This window comes from Oncorhynchus tshawytscha, linkage group LG14 (assembly GCF_018296145.1).
Source record: "Oncorhynchus tshawytscha isolate Ot180627B linkage group LG14, Otsh_v2.0, whole genome shotgun sequence".
NCBI lineage: Eukaryota > Metazoa > Chordata > Actinopteri > Salmoniformes > Salmonidae > Oncorhynchus > Oncorhynchus tshawytscha.
The window spans coordinates 31624493-31646861 of NC_056442.1; the positions used below are offsets into that span (position 1 = coordinate 31624493).

The following is a 22369-nucleotide window of genomic DNA, read 5'->3' on the forward strand; positions in this document are numbered from 1 at the left end:
ATTCTTTTTTTTACCCCTTTTTCGTGGTATCCAATTTGTAGTTACAGTCTTGTCTCATCACTGCAACTCCTGTACGGACTCAGGAGAGGCAAAGGTCGAGAGCCATGCATCTTCCAAAACACGACCCCGCCAAGCTGCACGGCTTCTTAACACAATGCTCGCTTAACCTGGAAGCCAGCCGCACCAATGTGTCGGAGGAAACACTGTATACCTGGCGACCGTGTCAGCATGCACTGCGCCTGGCCTGCCCTAGTGCACGGTGGGACAAGGACATCCCTGCCGGCCAAACCCTCGCCTAACCAGGACGACACTTGGCCCATTGTGTGCCTCCCCATTGGACTCCTGGTCGTGGCTGGCGTCCGACAGAGCCTGGACTTGAACCCAGAATCTCTAGTGGCACAGCTAGCCTTAGACCACTGCGACACTAAGGAGGCCCTTGTTCTGGTCAATCTGACATAAGCTGTATCCCATCTAGTCAAAACCGGCATCACCCAAGGTATAGGGTCACTGGAAGGACAGCGGGTACAGCCCAGCAGGCAGCTTGCTAATGACAATCCGCAGCTACAGTTTAGTTAGAGCAGCGACTGAGACATGAGGCACTGCTCTTGCTGTGCTCAAGGAGCATGCATGGGGCATAATATTATAACATGACCTCAATAACAACAAAGCTGTCTGTGGACAGCACTAAAAGGGTTCTTTCCTCTTTTAGTGCTAATTAAAATGTAGGGGTGGCGGATCATTAGAAATTTTGGGGGCGTGGTTTGAGCACTGCTCTTTTTGTAAAACCGAGTGTCATTACAGTTTATCTCATCTTTTTTGCTATGCCATATTGAAAATGACTATGGCCAATGACAGTGTTTTGTGAAAGACTCATGTATGGCCTTGTGTCAATTGAGAACTGTTGCTTCAGTCAGTGGTTCTCAATTCTCTCCTTAAGGGTCCTTAAGGAGAGAATTGAGAACCACTTACTGAAGCAACAGTTCTCAATTGACACAAGGCCATTCCAGAGCTAGCACGCCTGATTAAGCTTGTCAATGAACACAACAATAAAACCTATGGAATTTTAACACTATAATATGGCTAACCAGAAAAAAATAACTCTATATGGTTCTTCAAAAGGTTATTTGGAGAACTTTTGAGATGGATTATGGTTCTATAATTTGATTTGTACCTTGTCAGCTCGGGGATTTGAACTTGCAACCTTTCGGTTACTAGTCCAACGCTCTAACCACTAGGCTACCCTGCTGCCCCAGAAAAAGAAAAAAAACTTTCTCCATATAGGTTCTATAAAGAACCATCAAGGGTTGTAATCATATCACCAAAAGGATTCTGCTATATAGAACCTTTTATAGTGCTTTATATGAAAGGGTTCTTTGTAGCAACATAAAGCTTCAATTTAGAACTGTATTAGCATGGTTCTTTATCGAACCTTCAAAAAAGGGTTCTATATAGCACAAAAAAAGAGATCCACTATGGTTACAACCCTTTTTGGTGCTGTATGGTTCCACATGAAACAGCATTACATTATCCAACATGACATTTGTAAGGGGGGGGGTGTAAATAAAGAATATAATGCAGAAAACATGGTAATTTCTACCCTTCCATTAATTTGGTTTGCATAATGATGTCACAGCATGTAAAGTGTTTGTTCAAGAGGGCCCTCTGCCTGGGGTGTGTGTGTGTGTGTGTGTGTGTGTGTGTGTGTGTGTGTGTGTGTGTGTGTGTGTGTGTGTGTGTGTGTGTGTGTGTGTGTGTGTGTGTGTGTGTGTGTGTGTGTGTGTGTGTGTGTGTGTGTGTGTGTGTGTGTGTGTGTGTGTGTGTGTGTGTGTGTGTGTGTACTGTGTGTGTGTGTGTATACTGTGTGTCTGTGTGTATACTGTATGTGGGAGGCAGCATCACCTGAAGCATATAAAACTGTCTGAGAGTGTTAAATGTCTCTCTCATTTGCACCCACCGTTAATGTCTACTCTACAGCGTTGGTGATTATTTTCCTATGGTGAGAGGAAGGCCTCTGCTGAGTGGTGGGGGTGAAGCTGTGGGGTTGAGAAGATAATAGCTACTTTCACCTTCCTTAAGCTCACCGCTCCCTCCCTAACCTCCCCATTTCTTTTGACCCCCCTTTCCATTTCAAAACATCCCTGACTCCTGAGGTCTAAAGCCAAGCAGCATCTGAGACAGAGATGAGTAGGTGGATTTCTCATAACAACCATTAAGGATGTTACTAATCTAAGCCCTGAGCTTAGAGAAGAACTTGAGCAATACTGCAAACTGGAAGAACCACTCTGACAAGGTTTTTGGCAGGATTTTACAATTGTCTATATATATTTTCTATTCTGGTGTACTGTATGTATTGCTGTATTGTCTGTTTTTAATATGTACAGTTGAAGTCAGAAGTTTACATACACTGAGGTTTCAACCACTCCACAAATTTCTTGTTAACAAACTATAGTTTTGGCAAGTCGGTTAGGACATCTACTTTGTGCATGACACAAGTCATTTTTCCAACAATTGTTTACAGGCAGATTATTTCACTTATAATTCACTGTATCACAATTCCAGTGGGTCAGAAGTTTACATACACTAAATTGAATGTGCCTTTCAGAAAATTACGTCATGGCTTTAGAAGCTTCTGATAGGCTAATTTACATAATTTGAATCAATTGGAGGTGGACCTGTGGATGTATTTCAAGGCCTACCTTCAAACTCAGTGCCTCTTTGCTTGACATCATGGGAAAACCATAAGAAATCAGCCAAGACCTCAGAAAAAATATTGCAGACCTCCACAAGTCTGGATCATCCTTGGGAGCAATTTCCAAATGCCTGAAGGTACCACGTTCATCTGTACAAACAATATTACGCAAGCATAAACACCATGGGACCTCGCAGCCGCCATACCACTCAGGAAGGAGACGTGTTCTGTCTCCTAGAGATGAAATGTACTTTAGTGCGAAAAGTGCAAATCAATCCCAGAACAACTGCAAAGGACCTTCTGAAGATACTGGAGGAAACAGGCACAAAAGTATCTATATCCACAGTAAAACAAGTCCTATATCGACCGAACCTGAAAGGCCGCTCAGCAAGGAAGAAGCCACCTCTCCAAAACCTCCATAAAAAAGCTAGACTACAGTTTGCCACTGCACGTGGGGACAACAATTGTACTTTTTGGAGAAATGTCCTCTGGTCTGATGAAACAAAAATAGAACTGTTTGGCCATAATGACCATCATTATGTTTGGAGGAAAAGGGGGAGGCTTGCAAGCCGAAGAACACAATCCCAAACGTGAAGCACGGGGTGGCAGCATCATGTTGTGGGGGAGCTTTGCTGCAGGAGGGACAGGTGAACTTCACAAAATAGATGGGATCATGAGGCAGGAAAATTATGTGGATATATTGAAGCAACATCTCAAGACAGAGCTTTGTCGCCAATGGGTCTTCCAAATGGACAATGACCCCAAGCATACTTCCAAAGTTGTGGCAAAATGGCTTAAGGACAACAAAGTCAAGGTATTGGAGTGGCCATCACAAAGCCCTGACCTCAATCCTATAGAAAATATGTAGGCAGAACTGAAAAAGCATGTGCGAGCAAGGAGGCCTATAAACCTGACTCAGTTACACCAGCTCTGTCAGGAGGAATGGGACAAAATTCACCCAACTTATTGTGGGAAGCTTGTGGAAGGCTACCCGAAACATTTGACCCACGTTAAACAGTTTAAAGGCAATGCTACAAAATACTAATTGAGTGTATGGTAACTTCTGACCCACTGGGAATGTGATGAAAGAAATAAAACCTGAAATAAATCATTATCTCTACTGTTATTCTGACATTTCACATTCTTAAAATAAAGTGGTGATCCCAAATTACCTAAGACAGGGAATTTTTACTAGGATCAAATGTCAGGAATTGTGAAAAACTGAGCTTAAATGTATTTGGCTAAGGTGTATGTAAACTTCTGATTTCAACTGTACATGTTTGTATTGACTGTATAGCTGCTGTCTTGGTTTCCCTCATAAAGTAGATTCCTTAAGGATCTTCCAGGTTAAATAAAGGATCACATTTTTAAAAATGTGTCGCTGACTAAACTCACCACTTGTTGTCACAGAACTTGTAGCGATGGTCGTCGGCGGGGACAATGTCTGTGAGGAGGATGTACTTCGTTTTCGGGTTCATGCCCGTCACTTTAACCTTGTAGCTGGGGAACATCCTCCTGTGAAGGACACAAGAGAAGGGTCTTACATTAAATTAGACATTTCCTAATGATGATTCCACCCACCATTATACCCACTAGACCTAATGCTCACTCCCCAACTCACTCAAACACGAATTGGGTCAGCAATTAGTTATTGGTGACAAAGTCACCTCATCCTGATCCAATTTGGAAAGACCTGCCATTAGCTTCTAAGCACCTTTAGTATCGTAAGACCCGTAAATACGGAGGTTTATTTAATGCCTTATGTCTTCGTGCTGTCCTCACACCTTGGAGCTTTGAGGGATGTTGAACGGGAATCAAGGTGATAAGACGCTTTGGGCAATGATGTCACCCAAGCTTTTTGAGCACCTAAGTATCTTCCCTCACCTAGCTACCTTACACTGGAAAAGATTTCCCTCTTCAGATGAGCTAATGAAAATCAGCTTTAGCCCCAAGGTGTCTCTCCTTGGGGCTGAGTGCAAAGGGTAAACATGCATAAGAGGCTCTTCTCCGGCTTTGCAGGAGGGTTTAAGCCAGCCCTGAGTGTAGCATCAGCACGGAAAGTGTTCTCCCCGCGGCAGATGAGCGGACGATTAGCACTCAGAAAGCGGCTCAAGCCAGGCTTAGAGACTGATTGGGACGGGTAAGGAGCTAGAGAGGTCACAGTAGATCACAGAGTTGAAGGAGGTACAGTGCAATAATAGGTACAATAATTTTGCACGCCCGATTTTTCAGTTTTTGATTTGTTAAAAAGTTTTAAATATCCAATAAATGTCGTTCCACTTCATGATTGTGTCCCATATGTTGTTGATTCTTCTCAAAAAAATACAGTTTTATATCTTTATGTTTGAAGCCTGAAATGTGGCAAAAGGTCGCAAAGTTCAAGGGGGCCGAATACTTTCGCAAGGCACTGTATGTAACCACAAACTGGTTTAATCAACTTTATTTGTCAACGTATTGTGGTGTGGAAGCTACGTGGAAAATACATTGGATTTGAAAAATGTAATCAATGTAAAAGTATGTTTTGAGGGTGGAAATTCAACCACAATATTGTCATTAGTGTTCAACATAGACAAACCTTGTATCAAATATGTTGAATTTATAAGTTTGAAACATTATATCCACTATCAGAAAGAAGACTATAGGCTGGGTAGTACCTCCTACTGGAGAGTTAATCTATCTACTGCAATTCATTTGGTCTCCCATCCAGGGTTTTGACCAATCCGAGCCCTGTTTAGCTTTTATGTGTCACTGGCTACTACCAATGTGCTATCATGAGAATGAATACTGAGCAATCTCTAAATAACTAAATCTATTCACTGTTGCTACTGAATTCATTCCAAGGGATAGCTTTAACAGAGAAAATGAAATGTAACCATACTTTATAAGTCATACTGTATATCATCAATTACACTATTTAGGCCTATATGGCATTTGCAAAGTCATCAACAGCTTTTTTTAAATTATTTTCTTTATTTTTTAAATTATTATTATTTTTTTTTTTACCTTTATTTAACCGGGAAGGGCTCATTGAGATTTAAAATCTCTTTTTCAAGAGCGTCCTGGCCAAGATGGGCAGCACCAAGTCATTACAAAAATTACAGACAAACAACATGAAAAACTACAAGTAATCTAGTAAAAACCATAGAATTCACAAGAGTATAACAAAAATAAAAACAGCAAATTAAAAACATTGACAGGTCAGAGAATCAGTCTCAAGATCATTCATCAGTGATTTAAAAATACCAATCGGGGCACGTTCTTCCAGTTTAAAAGTATTTTGTAAGGCGTTCCAAGACGATGGCGCAGAGCAGCTTTTGTTCAAATTCAACCCAGGGTTCAACTAAAAGTATAAACTAGGTGGTTCGAGCCCTGAATGCTGATTGGCTGAAAGGTGTGGTATATCAGACCATATACCATGGGTATGACAAACCATTTATTTTTACTGTTCTACTTAAGTTGGCAACCAGTGTATTATAGCAATGAGGCACCTCTGGAGTTTTTGGTATATGGTCAATATACCACGGCACTCCGTATTGCATCGTGCTCAAGAACAGCCCTTAGCCATGATATATTGGCCATATACCACACCCCCTTGGGCCTTATTGCTTAAATATCCAATACATGTACGCTTAGAGTTTCAAGCTTTAGTTGATTTCAAATCATCTTCAATTGAATCATTAATATGTTGGATTCACATCTCCATCTCAACCAAAAATAAAAGTTAAAGAATTGGACTAAATCAAATCATATTTTTTTAAAGTGCATGTAAAGTTTGATTAGACTAGATTTAGTACTATTCTATAACTTTTATTTTTGGTTGAGATGGAGATTTGAATCCAACATATTAATGATTAGAAGTGACTCCAACATATAAATGATTCTTTTGTAGAGTAACTGGATATTGAATAGTCTTTGGTTGTCAACGCAACCAAATATCAACATTTAAAGGAGATGTATCTTCTGCTTGGATAGGTCCATCTGTGCCACTGATTTAGTCTGGCTTTAATTCCAGTTTCTCTACAAATTAATCATTGATATGTTGGATTCACATGTCCACCTCAACCAAAAATCTAACTCAAAGAATACGACAAAAGGCAGGAAGGCCCTAAAAATTGTCAGACTCCAGCCACCCTAGTTATAGACTGCTCTCTCTGCTACCGCATGGCAAGCGGTATGCACCAAGTCTAGGTCCAAAATGCTTCTACCCCCAAGCCATTAGACTCCTGAACAAATCATCAAATACCCAGACTATTTGCACCCCCTCAACACCATTTTTAGAATGCTGCTACTCTTTGTCTATTATCTATGCATAGTCACTTTATCTCTACCTACATGTACATATTACCTCAATTACCTTGACTAACCTGTGCCCCCACTTATTGACTCTGTACTGGTACCCCCTGAATATAGCCTCGCTACTGTTATTTTATTGTTGATCTTTAATTATTTGTTATTTTTCTATTTTCTTCTTTTCGAACTTTGTTAACACTTTTTTTTTTTAAACTGCATTGTTGGATAAGGGCTTGTAAGTAAGCAATTCACTGTATTCGGCGCATGTGACAAATACAATTAGATTTGATTTGAAATCAAGTCAAACATTAAATGCACTTTACATAAAGTTTGATTTGATTTAGTCCTATTCTTTCAATTTGAATCTTGGTTGAGATGGAGAGGTGAATCCAACAAATCAATTATTAATTTGTAGACGAACTGGAATTAAAGCCAGACTAAGTCAGCGGCACAAAATATACATTTCCTTCAAATGTTGATATTTGGTTGCATTGACAACAAGACACAATTTAATATTTGGCCGATTTCAACCCGAGTTAAGCGCGCGTAAATGGAACATAATTCCCTTTTTATGCCCTTTTCTCTCTACGCATATACTGAATTTGAACTTAAGCATGCTATTCACCCGCTATTATTTTGGATGGGGATCAAATAAATGAAGGTGTGGCAAAGGTGTGTCTGATATGCCGTATTCTGACCTTGACTTAATTCCCTCATAATTCCACCACATTTATGTGCAAAGAAACCATAAATAATGTCTAGCCAACATACCGGTTCCAAGTGGAAAAAGCATCATTTTTTCCTGATACAAATGACACCATTCTCCATGCACTGTAATTTACAACTTGATGAGAGCTATTGATAAGAACTAGGTAAATGAGTAATCCGTTTGAATCAGAGAATTGTAAATATAAATTATATATTTTACCTTTTAATCGCTGGAGACAAATGTGAAACCAGTCATATGGCAGCAAACTGAAGCATATCAAACATATCAACTTTCCCACAGTAAAGATTATGAAATGCAGAATTTAAATTGAAAGACATTTTAACTTGCAAGGATGGGCACTCTCAAATGTCTTAATTATAGGCTACCCGACATTCTCTGTATCCTATTTCTATCAGGTTAAATATTACCCACTACTGGGTAATTTACTGTTAATTCCCTTCAGTTGGTATAGCCTACATTATCATTCCATTTAATTACATTGTTTTGTTTACAGCCATGTGGTTGTTGCTGAGGATCATTGGTAACAGTTGATAATATATATATATTTAAAGACATGTAGGCTAATTAAATCATTATGGAGTAAAGCGCAGACCAAGCCGTAACCTGATGCATGGTGCAATACTTGGCTGTGTCATCACACAATTCCATGGTTAGTGCAGGCAATAGACGAGGGTATAGCCTGCTATTGTACACTATTCTCTCTATTATATTTCTATGTACACTAATCTTCCAACATTACCATGGGTTGAAGAACTGAATGTGAACATTTTCAGAATGAATCAAACCACTGTCTTTTTTCTTTTGTGCATAAATGCTCTCCTATCCTGTTTTTTTATGATTCCTAAATACTTCCTAACCCTAAATAATCTATAAGATCAGAGTATTTTTTTTATCTACCAATTGGTGCCGAAACGTAGAAGAATATATGCATATATTTAGATGACTTTCTTTCATGATCTCTAATATTCTGAACCCGTTCTCTGGATATGCTCTAGTGAGTCTGTGAATAAAATTAAAACTATAAGGTGTTTAAAGAGATGACTTAAGGTAAATGTACTGAAAACCTTATTGAATGAAAACTCCACGAGAAAATCTGTTGGCCAGCAAGTGGGAGGGTTTTCAGCGGTTTAATTGCATTTATTCAGCATGAGAAGGAATCATGCCTGCAAATCCTGTTTCATGCCTACACAAGGTAAGTCTGAATACTAACTACTGAGAAGTGTGTGGGAAAGGTGTTCCTAAATCAGAATCGGGTCTTTCACTTTTGTAATACCATAAATAGCCTATTAACTTGTCAATAAATGAACAAATTATGTGTTGGATTCATGTCTCCAATTAAATCAAAAATAAAAGTTAAAGAATAAGATTAAGCCAGTGGCTCAGATGAAACTATCCACTATCCAAGCATTAGATATCCATAAAATGTTGATATTTGGTGGTGTTGTCCACCAAATACAATACAATATTACTTTTGTAATTCAGTAATACAGACTAAAGTTAAAGCTATCTTACAAACTAATGTAACAATATTTATTCAACCTTAAAATAAGTAACATATCCATGGCCACATTTTGAAGTTAGTCTACAGTAACTATAAATGCCTTATGTTCTTATGGGCTTCTGAGTGGTGCAGTGGTCTAAAACAGTGCATCGCAGTGCAGGAGGTGTCACTACAGTACCTGGTTCGAATCCAGGCTGTTGGCCGGGGTAGGCAGTCATTGTAAATAAGAATTTCTTCTGAACTAGCTTGCCTAGTAAAATGTATCATAGAAAGATAGCATGCAAAGGTTGCAGGTATGTGGAGCTTGACACAGTTTCTATAATAATCTGTGCAGAATCAGCATTGATGTACTTTTTATGCAATCCAGGTAATTTGGTTGTGCTATTAGATTAAATAGAGTGATAATACATTAAGTTGTTGTATAAATACAAAATATCTGACATTGTATTACTATTTGAAGTTTCTGTGCTTTTAAATGGTTGAAAGCGCAGTGATAATACATTTAGATAACAGCGATGGAAAATCTGACATTATTTTTCCATTGGAATTTGGTTGGGCTTTTAGATGGTTGAAAGCATAGTGCTAACACATTGGGAATTCAACAAACTTATGGTTGTCTTTTTGAGTGGGTGAATAAAGGTTGAAATTGAATTGATCCAACATTTCAACCAAACATTACTCACATTTCCACGTTGAAATGACGTGGTGTGCCCAGTGGCATGTTCCTACATTTCACCTGATGGTTTTTGAGAGTGCATCGGCAACACCGCCAAAAAAATAGTCCTTTTCTCTCATCCGTCTCAGAGAGAGAGCAAGAGAGAGAGACTCGGGAATGATAGACAGAATATACTAATATAGCAGACAAGGCCATAAAACACGTGAATACCCCTACCTTCCGTGACCTCTTCCCTGTGAAACGGCCCTCTTTTTCATCCCATCTGCAAAGCAAAAAGTTGCAAAGGGATCTGCAGCACCCCTTATAAACCCCTAAGTGCTTTTTAATGGCGGTTCGGATCGGACAGCACTTTGTACATCTGACTTGTCATCGTACCGCATCACCCCCTGAGAGTATGGTCGGTCAAAGGGTCTGTACTCCAGTACAGTTGATCTGCTGCTTCCCCTTCTACCGACAACCGGTTAAAATAGTGGGAGTGTGAGACACACTTGTGAAAGACTGACAGTGAAATGCTCTCTGAATGGATGAGTGTAAGAGCGGGCAGATAGCTGGCCCCCTAAGCAGGACAAGCATAAGGCTCTGGATGCATCAAAGGTAGTGCACTAGGGTGCCATTTGGTAGGGAATAGGGTGCCATTTGGGACTCAGCCTCTATCTGTTGCTAACGCACAAGGCTTCAAAGGACCCATCCAAGATCTTTCTGGCCTGACAGCAGCCCTAGCTAAAGTTTTGTTCATGGATCACATTACTGTAAATACTCAACCCGCCCTGTACAGTAGAGGGGATTGAAGGCAGGTAATCTCTCTCTGTCTCTCTCAGGCTCCAAATCCAATCAGTGAGGAGATCAGTCCTGGTGTCATGCTCACAGAAAGACCTTTTAATCTGAGGGGAACATCCAAAACAGATCTGCAGCTCATCCCAGCCCCACTCACACCATCCAACCAGGCCCATATTGAGGCCTGTGTCAATAGATCAGAAGGTCTCTAGAAGGATATAAGGCTATTTCTATGTAACCCACCCTACCATTATTGCTTTTGGCTTTTCAGCACATCCATGATTCCATTTTCCCACAAAGACATGACTCGAACGAAATAGTGATGTACAGTAACCCCTCAGTTACTGTGGAAACATTGTTCGATCGGGCCCTAGAATGACCATCTCCCTATCTGAGTCCATTTCCAAAAGACTCAGCACCACGAAGGGGTAACACAGCACAGCTCTGCGAGGGGGCCCACACTGGATCACATAGCATGTCTAATGGCTAATCGGGGACCTCAATGGCTCAGCCACCTCAGCCCTGCCTGATGACAGATGCTGTGGTTTCCATGGCAAAGCTGCCAAACAGCCATGATAAAATATCCAAGTTGTACTGTCCATCCCCTTGAAGTGCAGCACTTTACTCAAAAGCACGCCTTTGTGTCATCCAAAACAGAAGTAGTGACAATGCATGAACAATGGAATAGGGATTCATTTGTTAAAGTGAGTGCCTGTCAAAACTCAGGACCAGTCAGGACCAGCTGATTGCCACATAATCCCAAGGAATACTTTTTCTGTGCACGTGCGTGTCTGAGAGAGTGTTTGTGTGTGTAGAGGACTGGAGAGAATGAGAAATGGAGATGGAGAATGTGTATGATATCAGTGTCAGTGTGTGGGTGTGTGTTTGTGTGGCGTGAGCCAGCTGTTTTCCTAGCAGCTCAGCACTAGGAGCCTCCCTGCCTCCTAGGCCCTTCAGTCCAGGGATCTATCCAGGCTCTGTTCCAAATGGTACCCTATTTCATTTATAATGTACTACTTTTGACCAAGGCCCATAGGGCTCTGGTCAAAAGTAGTGCACTACATGGGGAATATGGTACCATTTGGGAATCCCATCCAGTCTCTGGGAACCTCCAGCACTGAGGGAGATCAAAAGGAGTGGCGGGGGGATGATGGAGCGTTCCAGGCCCCGCTAGACGCTGCTGAAAGCGGGCCCCGGGGTCCTCTAATCACCCCTCCACCACCGCTCCCACTGACGGACTGTGTACAGAGAGAAAGAGAGGCGAGAAGGAGCACCGTGTGTACAGATGGGGAGAGAGGGGAGAGTTGGAGCACTGCCTGGGTATGTTAAAGGGCAAGGATTAAGACTGAGACTGTGGCACTCACAATAACAAACTACATCTACGTTCCTCAGTCAGGAGTTCACTGACTGCACTGTATGAGGCTGAAGGGCCAAGCTGCACTGTAAGAGGCTGAAGGGCCAAGCTGCACTGTATGAGGCTGAAGGGCCAAGCTGCACTGTAAGAGGCTGAAGGGCCAAGCTGCACTGTAAGAGGCTGAAGGGCCAAGCCGCACTGTATGAGGCTGAAGGGGCCCAGCTACTGCTGTAAGAGGCTGAAGGGCCAAGCTGCACTGTAAGAGGCTGAAGGGCCAAGCTGCACTGTATGAGGCTGAAGGGCCAAGCTGCACTGTAAGAGGCTGAAGGGCCAAGCTGCAAAGTATGAGGCTGAAGGGCCAAGCTGCACTGTAAGAGGCTGAAGGGCCAAGCTGCACTGTAAGAGGCTGAAGGGCCAAGCTGCACTGTAAGTAAGGCTGAAGGGCCAAGCTGCACTGTATGAGGCTGAAGGGCCAAGCTGCACTGTAAGAGGCTGAAGGGCCAAGCTGCACTGTAAGAGGCTGAAGGGCTGAACTGGTCATATGTTTCCCAACCCATGGTCTAGTCTAAAGACACAGCCATAACTTCTTCCTAGTCCTGCCACTCTGCCCCTTCTAAGGAGTGCTGACCGGACACTGCCCGCCCTCTATAGGGTGTTGACCTCTCACTGTCCTGAGAACCTTCCTTCATTAATTGATTAATTTGTTCATTCATTCATCCTTCATGTACTGACACTGATTAAAACCTGCTAGCTCATCAGATCCTTTAGCATCTAGCAGCACCTAGCACCACTGCTTGATGCTCCTTCCAGATTCCTCTATGAAAAAGTCTCTGCTGGGATAAATTGGCATTGAATTGTTTTGGCAGTCTCAGCTACAACTTGAACAACAATATGTCTGTTAGAGTGCAAAATGTCGAGCAAAATGTCTAGCTAGAGCTGGTGTAGCAGTGAAGCAGCCTTGCTATATTTACTCGTCATTTTTGCATAGAGATTCAGATTACGATTTTGGCACCTATAGTTGTTCTATAACATTCTCAACAAAACCAACTCTTGCCCACTGTGTTGAGGCCTACAAGTGGTTAAATTTACAATACATTTGTATGTTCAATAACATTTTATACTTCACATCAGTTCAGACAGAGTTCATTCTTAGAATTATTGAATTACGTACTGTAGCTGCTCCTGCTCCATTACGGAGCAACGTAAACCTGGTGTGCGTCCCATACGGCACCCTATTCATGCTCACCATGGGCTTGAGTCAGAAGTAGTGCACTATCAAGGGAACAGAGTGGCATTTGGGAAGACGGCCTGCTTTTCTCTGGCTTCTTAGGCTGACTGACTGGATAAGCCTAGTCAGTCAGTCAAGTTTTCCAGCTGAGTGCAGCTGGCGGAGCTGCGTAGCTAAGCGTCACTCTGAGGCCGGGCCCTTCAAAGGTTTTAAGGAATTCTCAGCACACTTTATCAGCTGGACAAGGGAAAGCCCATCTTTCACAGTGATGCGGCATTAAAGAAAAATTCTGGTGACCTTTTACATTTTGGACTGGGAAAAAAGCCCCTGTGAGGAATGAGGGGTGGGCGGAGGTTAGTTAGAAAGCATCTAGTCATCTTCTGGTTAAAGTCCAGGTTAAGGGCCAGACTGTCTAATCCATGGGGCGGCATTCAATCTAACACACAGAGCAGGGCTGTGGGTTTGTGTTTTCAATTAGATATTCACTGGGGCAGACATGACGACTTTACCACTACCTGAGACCCAGGGTGCCATAACTGTAGCATGGTGTAATTGTTTGCCTTAGCTCCAACAGATGGTCATAGCTGCTTAAAATGGAGGTGCCGTAATGACTACATTTTAACACTATTGAAAGCAGCTACGCAATTAGCAAAAGTAACCCATATTTTTGGAGAGTCTCAGATGAGTCTAGTACAGTTTAGCATAGTGTAGTGTAGTATATAATGTGTTGTGCTAGTCTACTAATATGGTATAGCCCATGTATTGCTGTGATATATGAACTGTAGGTACTCACCTGCCTGCTTTCGTTATGATCATCTCTGTTCCCGCCTCATGGAACTTCTTCCACAGCTCCCTCTCATGAAGAAGAACCTTGATGTTCTCAATATTCTAAATAGAGAAAGGTAGAGACAGCCATGAGGGTTGGCAACCTGTTGTGGGCTTATTGGCAACCTGTTGTGGGCTTATAGACAACTCAGATTATACTATCTGCATTTTTAAGTTAAACCAGTTCATTCTCAATAAATCATTCCCAATTGATAGGGTATCCACCGACTAGAAATAAAAACACCCACGATTTAATATGGCCAATAATTTTGTCAAGTCAACATTTATTGAAATTGAGAGCAAGGACACATACCCATTTGGCCATTTCCAAGAATAAGAAACTTCTGAACATACAAAACCTTTGCAGTTGTGGTTCTGGCTCTGTGTTGAGAGCCTACAATACCCATGATTACCTGGTCTGGCTCATTGCCCTGGGGGGTGCTAGGAGTTGTAGGCAGGCCCAAGTGTGAGGAGTCAGGGCTGAGATCTGGGGGCCCTCCAGATTGGACCCCAGTCACACTGTCATCCGTCACAGCTGAGGCCTTCTCCTGGAGCATCTCTATGAGATGAACAACGGCTTCAGTTCAATACACAGACTTACAATACACAGACTTACAATACACAGACTTACAATACATGGACCATAGAATTACATATAGAACATATAGAACTTATATAGTAATGTAATAGAATATATGTGACACAGACTTACTATAATACTAAAATAAAACAAAGCATCTCTACAGATACTAACAGGCTTACAATACCAACATTACACTGTCTCTTAAAATACTTAAATATACAAATAATAACAGACTTACAATACCAATACTACACTGTCTCTTAAAATACTTAAATATATCACATTCCCATAAAATGGACTGGACAAAATATGTTCCAACGAAATACACTGTGCACGAACAAAATGTAACATCCCTTCAAGCTACAAAGTTGAACCCCCTCCCTCCTCCAAAAAAAAGTAGTCTAATATTATATCATGGCTAAATATTTAGCTATTATTAACTTTTTCAACTAGTAATTGACATTAAGTACATTTATATAATGTACTTGTATAGCAATTGCTATTCATTTTGTATTTCTACAATAGTTATCCCTATTAATACTGTAAGGAAATTGAACACATTTTACTGGAAAGCTTCTAATTAATTCAATATTTTCAAACCTTACGGGGACATTTCAAGGATAGAGAAGTCAATGCCTCATTCTTGCACTGCATTAATACACACTTGAATGTGCGTACTCAACTAAAAATGTTTGCAATGAGAGAATATATATATTTTTTAAATTAATTCAGACATGCTCTATCATTGTGGGATATTTCTTGGAATGAATTTTTCCGTTCTTGGAAACCAGGTCACTGTTTTGTCCCCAAGCTACAAACTATTGTTAATAGAAATATCTGTTGAATTGTGTAGGCGAAGTCATTTCAAGGTGGATCACTGCAACAAGGGCCATGTGCCATTGGGGGAATTTGGTCACAATGACCCAAATATGATGATGGGCCCTCATTCATACAAAATAGAGCTGATCTAGGTTGGCAGTGAGGTTCCATGTGAGTTTACAGGAGGACCTGCGTCTGAATTGTCTACTGCATACTGTACCCTCAGCTCTGCTCTCCATTCATGTGAAAAGATGGAAGAGTAGTGAGCAAACTTGGTTGTTCCACACATAGAATTCAAATTACTGGACCCATTCAAGTGAAGTTGTTCCCACATACAACTACACTGTTGTGCTGGTTAGCTCATCATAAATACACAACTATTAGGTAATCATGAATATTCAAGCAACATTCTGGCCATAGAATTAGAATTACTAGAACGGACAATCCCATTCCACTCTGCACTCTGTGATGGGTGGACCAGCGGCCATTCTGAATACTTATATTTCTGTTATTTTGTTACGATCGCCATTTGGATTCTCTGACGTTAAGTTTGATAAATAAAATAACAAAATTCCTAATATATATTTTCATATTAACTTGAAAATCATAAGAAACTCTAGACATAAGCTAATTACTCAATCTGCATGCTTGGAGACCACAATAAAAAGCACACAGGGTCAAGATTAATTGTTCATCAGAAGAGTTGAATTAAATATTTACTCTTATAGCATTACGGCGGAATAGTTTTATGTAACGGCTCCTAAACACTGTTCATTCCATTAGTCCAGGTCACCAACTAAGCTTCGCTTTCTCACGGCTCTAAACCCATCTCAAAGACAAACATCTTTCATGAGAGACACAGACACACAGACAGCCTGGTATAGCCTCGTCTGCTCCATACAGTTCAGTTTCACAATGCCCTCTCCTCTCCCATAGCAACCATTCCCCCAGCCATTTTACCATACAGACTCAAACTGTAGCTCTACGTCCCAAATGGCACCTGATTCTCTATATAGTGCACTACTAGTCCTATGGGCGCTTTTCAAAAGTAGTGCACTATATGGGGAATAGGGTGCCATTTTGGAAGTACATATAAAGGTCTACAGTGTACATTTCGGAGAGTTTTACACTCACCCCGGCCCCCCCTTAATCTCAGGCATGTAAACAATTAGAGTGCTCTCTCTCAGGATGAAAGAGAAGGGGCTCCAACTGTAAACCAATGCAGACATTTGCTAAAGCGAATAAAGATAAGGCGCGCTGCAAATCAGCCGTGGTACTTTTTTACCCTCCTGAACAGGGCCCTTTCACTTACCCTGTTTAACTAAACACACTGAGCTAGCCCTCTGTTTATATCTGTGTCACTCCCAGACATATAATCCACTAAACTATTCATGACAGATTGTCCTGTGTGTGTGTGTGTGTGTGTGTGTGTGTGTGTGTGTGTGTGTGTGTGTGTGTGTGTGTGTGTGTGTGTGTGTGTGTGTGTGTGTGTGTGTGTGTGTGTGTGTGTGTGTGTGTGTGTGTGTGTGTGTGTGTGTGTGTGTGTGTGTGTGTGTGTGTGTGTGTGTGTGTGTGTATACCCTCGGTGCAGTAGGGAGGCTATTCTCAGTGGTGAGTCTGATATGCTGGGAGCTGGCCAAACTCAATTAGCAACTGTTGCTTTTAGGCAACTCCTGAGTTTTTTATGAGGAGCAATACCATGACAGTAAATGGAGGGGAAAGCATGCAATGTACTGTATCTATATCTCAGTACATTTTGTGTGTGTGTGTGTGTGTGTGTGTGTGTGTGTGTGTGTGTGTGTGTGTGTGTGTGTGTGTGTGTGTGTGTGTGTGTGTGTGTGTGTCTTTGCCTGTATCTGTCTGTGTATCTGTGTCTGTGTTTTTGCCTCCCAGTATGAAATATAGACATGATGCATGTTATTGAGACAGCTGCCATAAATTCAAACCTGACCTGCCATTTTGTGCAGAAGCCAGTCTCATGCATCTGGTGTTGTGTTGCAGGGGAGGGGAGGGGGGTCTGACTGTGCATCAGTACATTGCATCTTTGTTGTTGTATGTTTGTCTCTGGCAGGTACAACTCAGCTATGTCAGTAGAATCACATCACATAGCCTTGGGTTTAGGGGCGGCAGGGTAGCCTAGTGGTTAGAGTGTTGTAACCGGAAGGTTGCAAGTTCAAACCCCCGAGCTGACAAGGTACAAATCTCTCATTCTGCCCCTGAACAGGCAGTTAACCCACTGTTCCTAGGCTGTCAATGAAAATAAGAATTTGTTCTTAACTGACTTGCCTAGTTCAATAAAGGTTTTTTAAAAAGGCCCGCCGTTAGTGCAAATAGTTATGAATGTGAAACTGACCTATCACAACAAAAATGTAATGGTACCAAAGTAGTAAGTGAGTATGGTGCTGTAAAATCTCTCACCTGGAAAACAGCTCTCTAATGTTGGATTCCCTCTGCAAAATTAAGCCTGTTTATTATTTATTGGCTACAAATGTCAGTATCCTACCTATCAGAACATCTCAGGATGTAATGTTTAGAACAAATAAAAAATTAAATATGAATTATAGTCCACATTTTAGCGACATTCCACATCATTGTTCGAGGGCTTTGTATTTTGGTATTTCTTATATTAATGTAAATGAAAAGGACATTATTTAGACTCCCATATGTAGATAACATTATTTGTTTGTAATTTGTGAACATATAATTCTAAAAGCATATTCTAAAATCATAATCTGGCAATCGGCCTGTATAAAAAATATATGAATAAGATTAATAGTATTTGCATTATCATTTTTAATGGTTAATGATACTAATAATAATATTTGTAACATTATTTAAGGATAATAACTCTAATAAGAAGAGAGTCTTTTTAATCTTAAACAGAACAGATAGAATTGTTGTTTGTTTAACGTTCTATATTAAAGCATGAATCCATAGTTGCTACATCAATTTTGGACTTAATACACCCATTGATTCTTGAAGGATATAACTTACAAATGCCTCATGAGCTTAGTTCAACTGTCTTACCCCATCAGAACCTAAAACAAAAAGTTTTTTTACTCCAATGTTTCTAAACAATGTAAATGTTAACAAACACTGTATAGCCTCAAAACATGGTTAAAACTATCATTTTAATACAATGGATGGTCAGTCCTTGCATCCATAGTTCTCATGACTTTAATGTCAATAAACTCTGAATACCTTCACAGGGCCCTGAAACATACATCAGACTGGTATTTTGGTGTTTAATATGACATTTCATGTCATTTCTACACAGCATATAGGCTACTATCCATAAAGAAAAGTACAATCTCAGACAAGGGCTCCTGGCATTTTTTATTTATTTAGTAAATATCTGTTCTTAACTTGTTGTGATTTTCGTCATATTTACAGTAACCTAAAAATCATATTGTGAAAATAATTATTATTTAGCATATAGTATAGGTATAGGTGAAATGTATAGAAATTGTGACTTTCAAATGTGACTATAGGCTACATGTTCATATCAGTTAAAATTTCATTTTTTATAGACCGTGTGACCATATACTGTTATTCATCTCCATAATATTATACCGCAACATACAACAACGGTTTACTGCTTTAGCTTTTATTGTTGAAATAGGCTACAGACACAGCGTTGTCACGTTCAACATCACTATCAAGGCAGTCAAATAACGCGTGAAAAAAAGAAAGTAGAAAGTACATCCTAACACTAATCGCATTAAAGAAGCTGAGCCTATCCAACTACGCCGTTTTCAGATTGACTCTACTATGTCTGAGCTTGTTTACAAAGCATGTAGACAGGCAGATTACACTGAAGATAGGCAATAACATTATTATATTACCTCATGAAATATTAAAAGCTTGAATCCATTTATTTTCCAAATGGTAATTTTCTGTCTTCACGAAGGAAATATCAGAAAGTTACGTTCCATTGAGACGTAGTTAGGGCAAGTCGTCCAGCATCTCATCTTAATAGACTTGCTTATCTTTCTCCGGTATAACGGTTCTCGAGTAAACTCCCGGTCACGCGTGAGCGCCCGTGTTAACCCTGCCTTGATGTGATTCAACAGCTCGTGAACTGAACTGTAGCCTGCTCTGCGCGTTAGCAGTGCGGTTTGAGCGTTAGAGAGAACGAACTTGGTGCGTGATTTTTTCTTGGAAACACAAAAAAGAATTTGCTCAACCCCTTGAATTGTTAAAACACCGGGACGAGTGAATTATTTGGCTCGTTCCACCCCTCTCCCTCCCTCTCACCGTCGCAGACCTGACGTCGCTCCCCTACCAACGAGAATAGTTTACAGCGCGATGCACTGCTCCTCTGGAGCCAGAATCTCTCCACCAACGACTATTGGACTAATAATCGTGGTGTATGACATGAATACAACCTCATCTCCTTCGCCATCCACTGTCTATTGGTTACATCTTTAAAAATACTAACCCCATGCTACGTGTTGCCTATAAATTGATATAGCTGCAGAGTTTGATAGGGCCTATAGGCTATTTATATGCATAATATAGTACACATATAGGCTTCATAAATACACTATTCTGAGAATAATACATATTTTACCCGATAGACCTTTGCTACTAGATATTCTTTTTTCAACCAACTCAGAATAGCACAACTTGATCATTGAAGCATCTGCTCTGACTCTTTGTCAATCAGATGTCACTGTGAAAACAGACATGTGAGGAACTGGGTTACCTGTGAGGTGAACCATGTCCAAATCGGGATTGTTGGGTTCGAAATGAGGCTCCTCTGTTCCAGGGCCACAATGAAGACGAGTGGACTAGCCTATAGCCTACCCATCGTCTGGTTCAGTTAGGCTATAGATTTTATTTCTCTATCGTTATTTCGCAGGCCATGTTTTCCTTTCAAAACAGCAAATGACCTCTGAGGACAACAGTGAAGACGAGTGGACTAGCCTATAGCCTACCCATTCAGTTATAGATGGTATTTCTGGACCGTTATTTCGCACACCATGTTTCCATTCAAAACAGCAATAGCCGTCAAAGAATGATGCTAAAACGCTCATACATTTTCAGGTGAAATATGGTTGTGGTTTTGGAGTAAATGGGTCGAAGCACGAGGCTGAAAGACCAATAAATCAACAATAGAAGTTGGCGGGTCGGGTTGGTCGGCGAGAGTTTGACTTATATTTACTGGTGACATGACCAAATGAACGAGAACAGCCTAAATGTCCTTCCCGCGACCGTTTGTCATTTCCCCCAATGCGTTTTCAACCCTTTCAATATTTTTCAGCCAAAATATGACTGGTGAGGAGGCATCGAATGATCAAACGACAGTGGTCCTTGTTTGAGTCTGTTGAATGTTTGGACATGGGTGATGCATTTTATCAGTTAATGGCAGGTTTTAGAGACTTATTGATGATTTGTTGGCTCATAACAGATTTTCATATGCATTCTAATTAACAAATGGCTTGATTTTGGTATCATTTTGAGCACAATAAATTGCATCTAGGCTGACTGTATTTGTCAGTTTGTTGAAATCATAGGCTGAAATTTAATACACTAGTTGCCTTTAATTTATTTACTTTGTCATTGGGGTGATTTTCGTTTTTTGTTCGTCCATTTAACTTATGAATGAACAAAAACTGTACGAATAATAGTTTTAATATTTCTTTATTGTGAACATAGCCTACTACAATTACTAATAGCTTACTAATAGGGTAATTATCATAGGCTAATATAATTGAACGCACACATGCATTTTTTTCGATAGGCCTGTCATCATTATTGTATGATTAATCAATATAATTAATATTAACGTTTTTTGTCAGGGAACAAACATACAGAATAGTCCGTTTTCTATGGTCTTCCATCTCATATTGCTATGTCAACCAATTTGCTGAATGGGACAGTAATCTTTCCTTGGTTATGTGGCGCCAAAAGGCCAAAGCCTCTTGAGTTCACGTGAAGGCCTTTTGTTCTATATTGCACATACAGTCCATCCAAGATCGAACGCAGTCCTCCAAACATCAGTCATTTGCGCGGGAAGAACATATTTAGGAAAACATGTAAATATTGACCTTAAATTCATTGCATCATATACACACAACGCCAGGCTGTGTTAACTCATAGGCTATGCTAAGTTTACACAAAAGTCTCGTAAATATATATTTACCTACCTCATGAAAGTGAAAAAGCAATGGTATGACTATTGACCAACAACAAATATGCTAAATGTAAAATGACCAAAGGCACATACTCAATTCTGTGTAACTGGCACTCACAAACATAACACGTGATGTAAAAGTAGCCGTTCTTACCTCCACGTTATTGCTCTGCCCTTCACACGAACTTGACCTCTGCTCTGTACTCCCCTTTAGCTGTGCTTTTCTTCAGGGAATCTTAGTCCCACAAGGACAAACCTCATTCGCCGTGGTATAGAAGATGCCTCTGTTATAAAATGGTTGAATTTTTTTATAGGAGCAGAATTGAGTTGGGTTTCTGAAGGAGTTTAAATTTGACTCACTCCCACCGTCACGTGGTGTAGAAATTAGGAACAGGAGTCCAGTGGAGTTGTGGTGGGCTCGTGCAGGGCTGGGTGTTGCTGGGGGGACAACGTTCAAGCATCCTTAAAAACTCCCATATTATATACGTCGATTCCTTGGCGTTTTGGTCTCTGGCCCGAACTTATAGTGTTTGTTGGTTTAGAAGTTATACTAAATTGATGTTTATGAGAAATACTAGGCAAAAAGATATAGACATTTCCTTTTATTCACGTGTCAATAGGTTACCTATGACTTTGATGGGTCCATTAGTAATCCTTGCTAATGTCATAATTTTGGTTTGAATAATGACAACATCAGTTGTTGCCAAAACATTAATTCCAATACATACATCAGCTTGTTTTCACAAGTCGTATATGTATAG

The 22369-nt window shown here is 40.5% G+C and overlaps 1 protein-coding gene across 2 annotated transcripts in view; it reads right to left on the reverse strand.

Annotated features, from left to right (window-relative positions):
• Positions 1 to 22095, reverse strand: part of LOC112267017 (T-box transcription factor TBX4) — a 31777-nt gene extending 9682 nt beyond the window's left edge. The window contains exons 1-4 of one of the 2 annotated variants that reach the window (XM_042297356.1): positions 21763 to 22095; positions 14481 to 14626; positions 14036 to 14130; positions 4085 to 4204 (exon numbers count right to left, since the gene is read on the reverse strand). In XM_042297356.1, the coding sequence (XP_042153290.1) occupies positions 4085 to 4204; positions 14036 to 14130; positions 14481 to 14624 (359 nt within the window). In that variant the 5' untranslated portion in view covers positions 14625 to 14626; positions 21763 to 22095. Of the gene's footprint in view, positions 1 to 4084; positions 4205 to 14035; positions 14131 to 14480; positions 14627 to 19314; positions 19685 to 21762 lie in introns of those variants that run through there. The other variant, XM_024445018.2, reaches the window with a different exon arrangement.
• Positions 22096 to 22369: the final 274 nt, after the last annotated feature.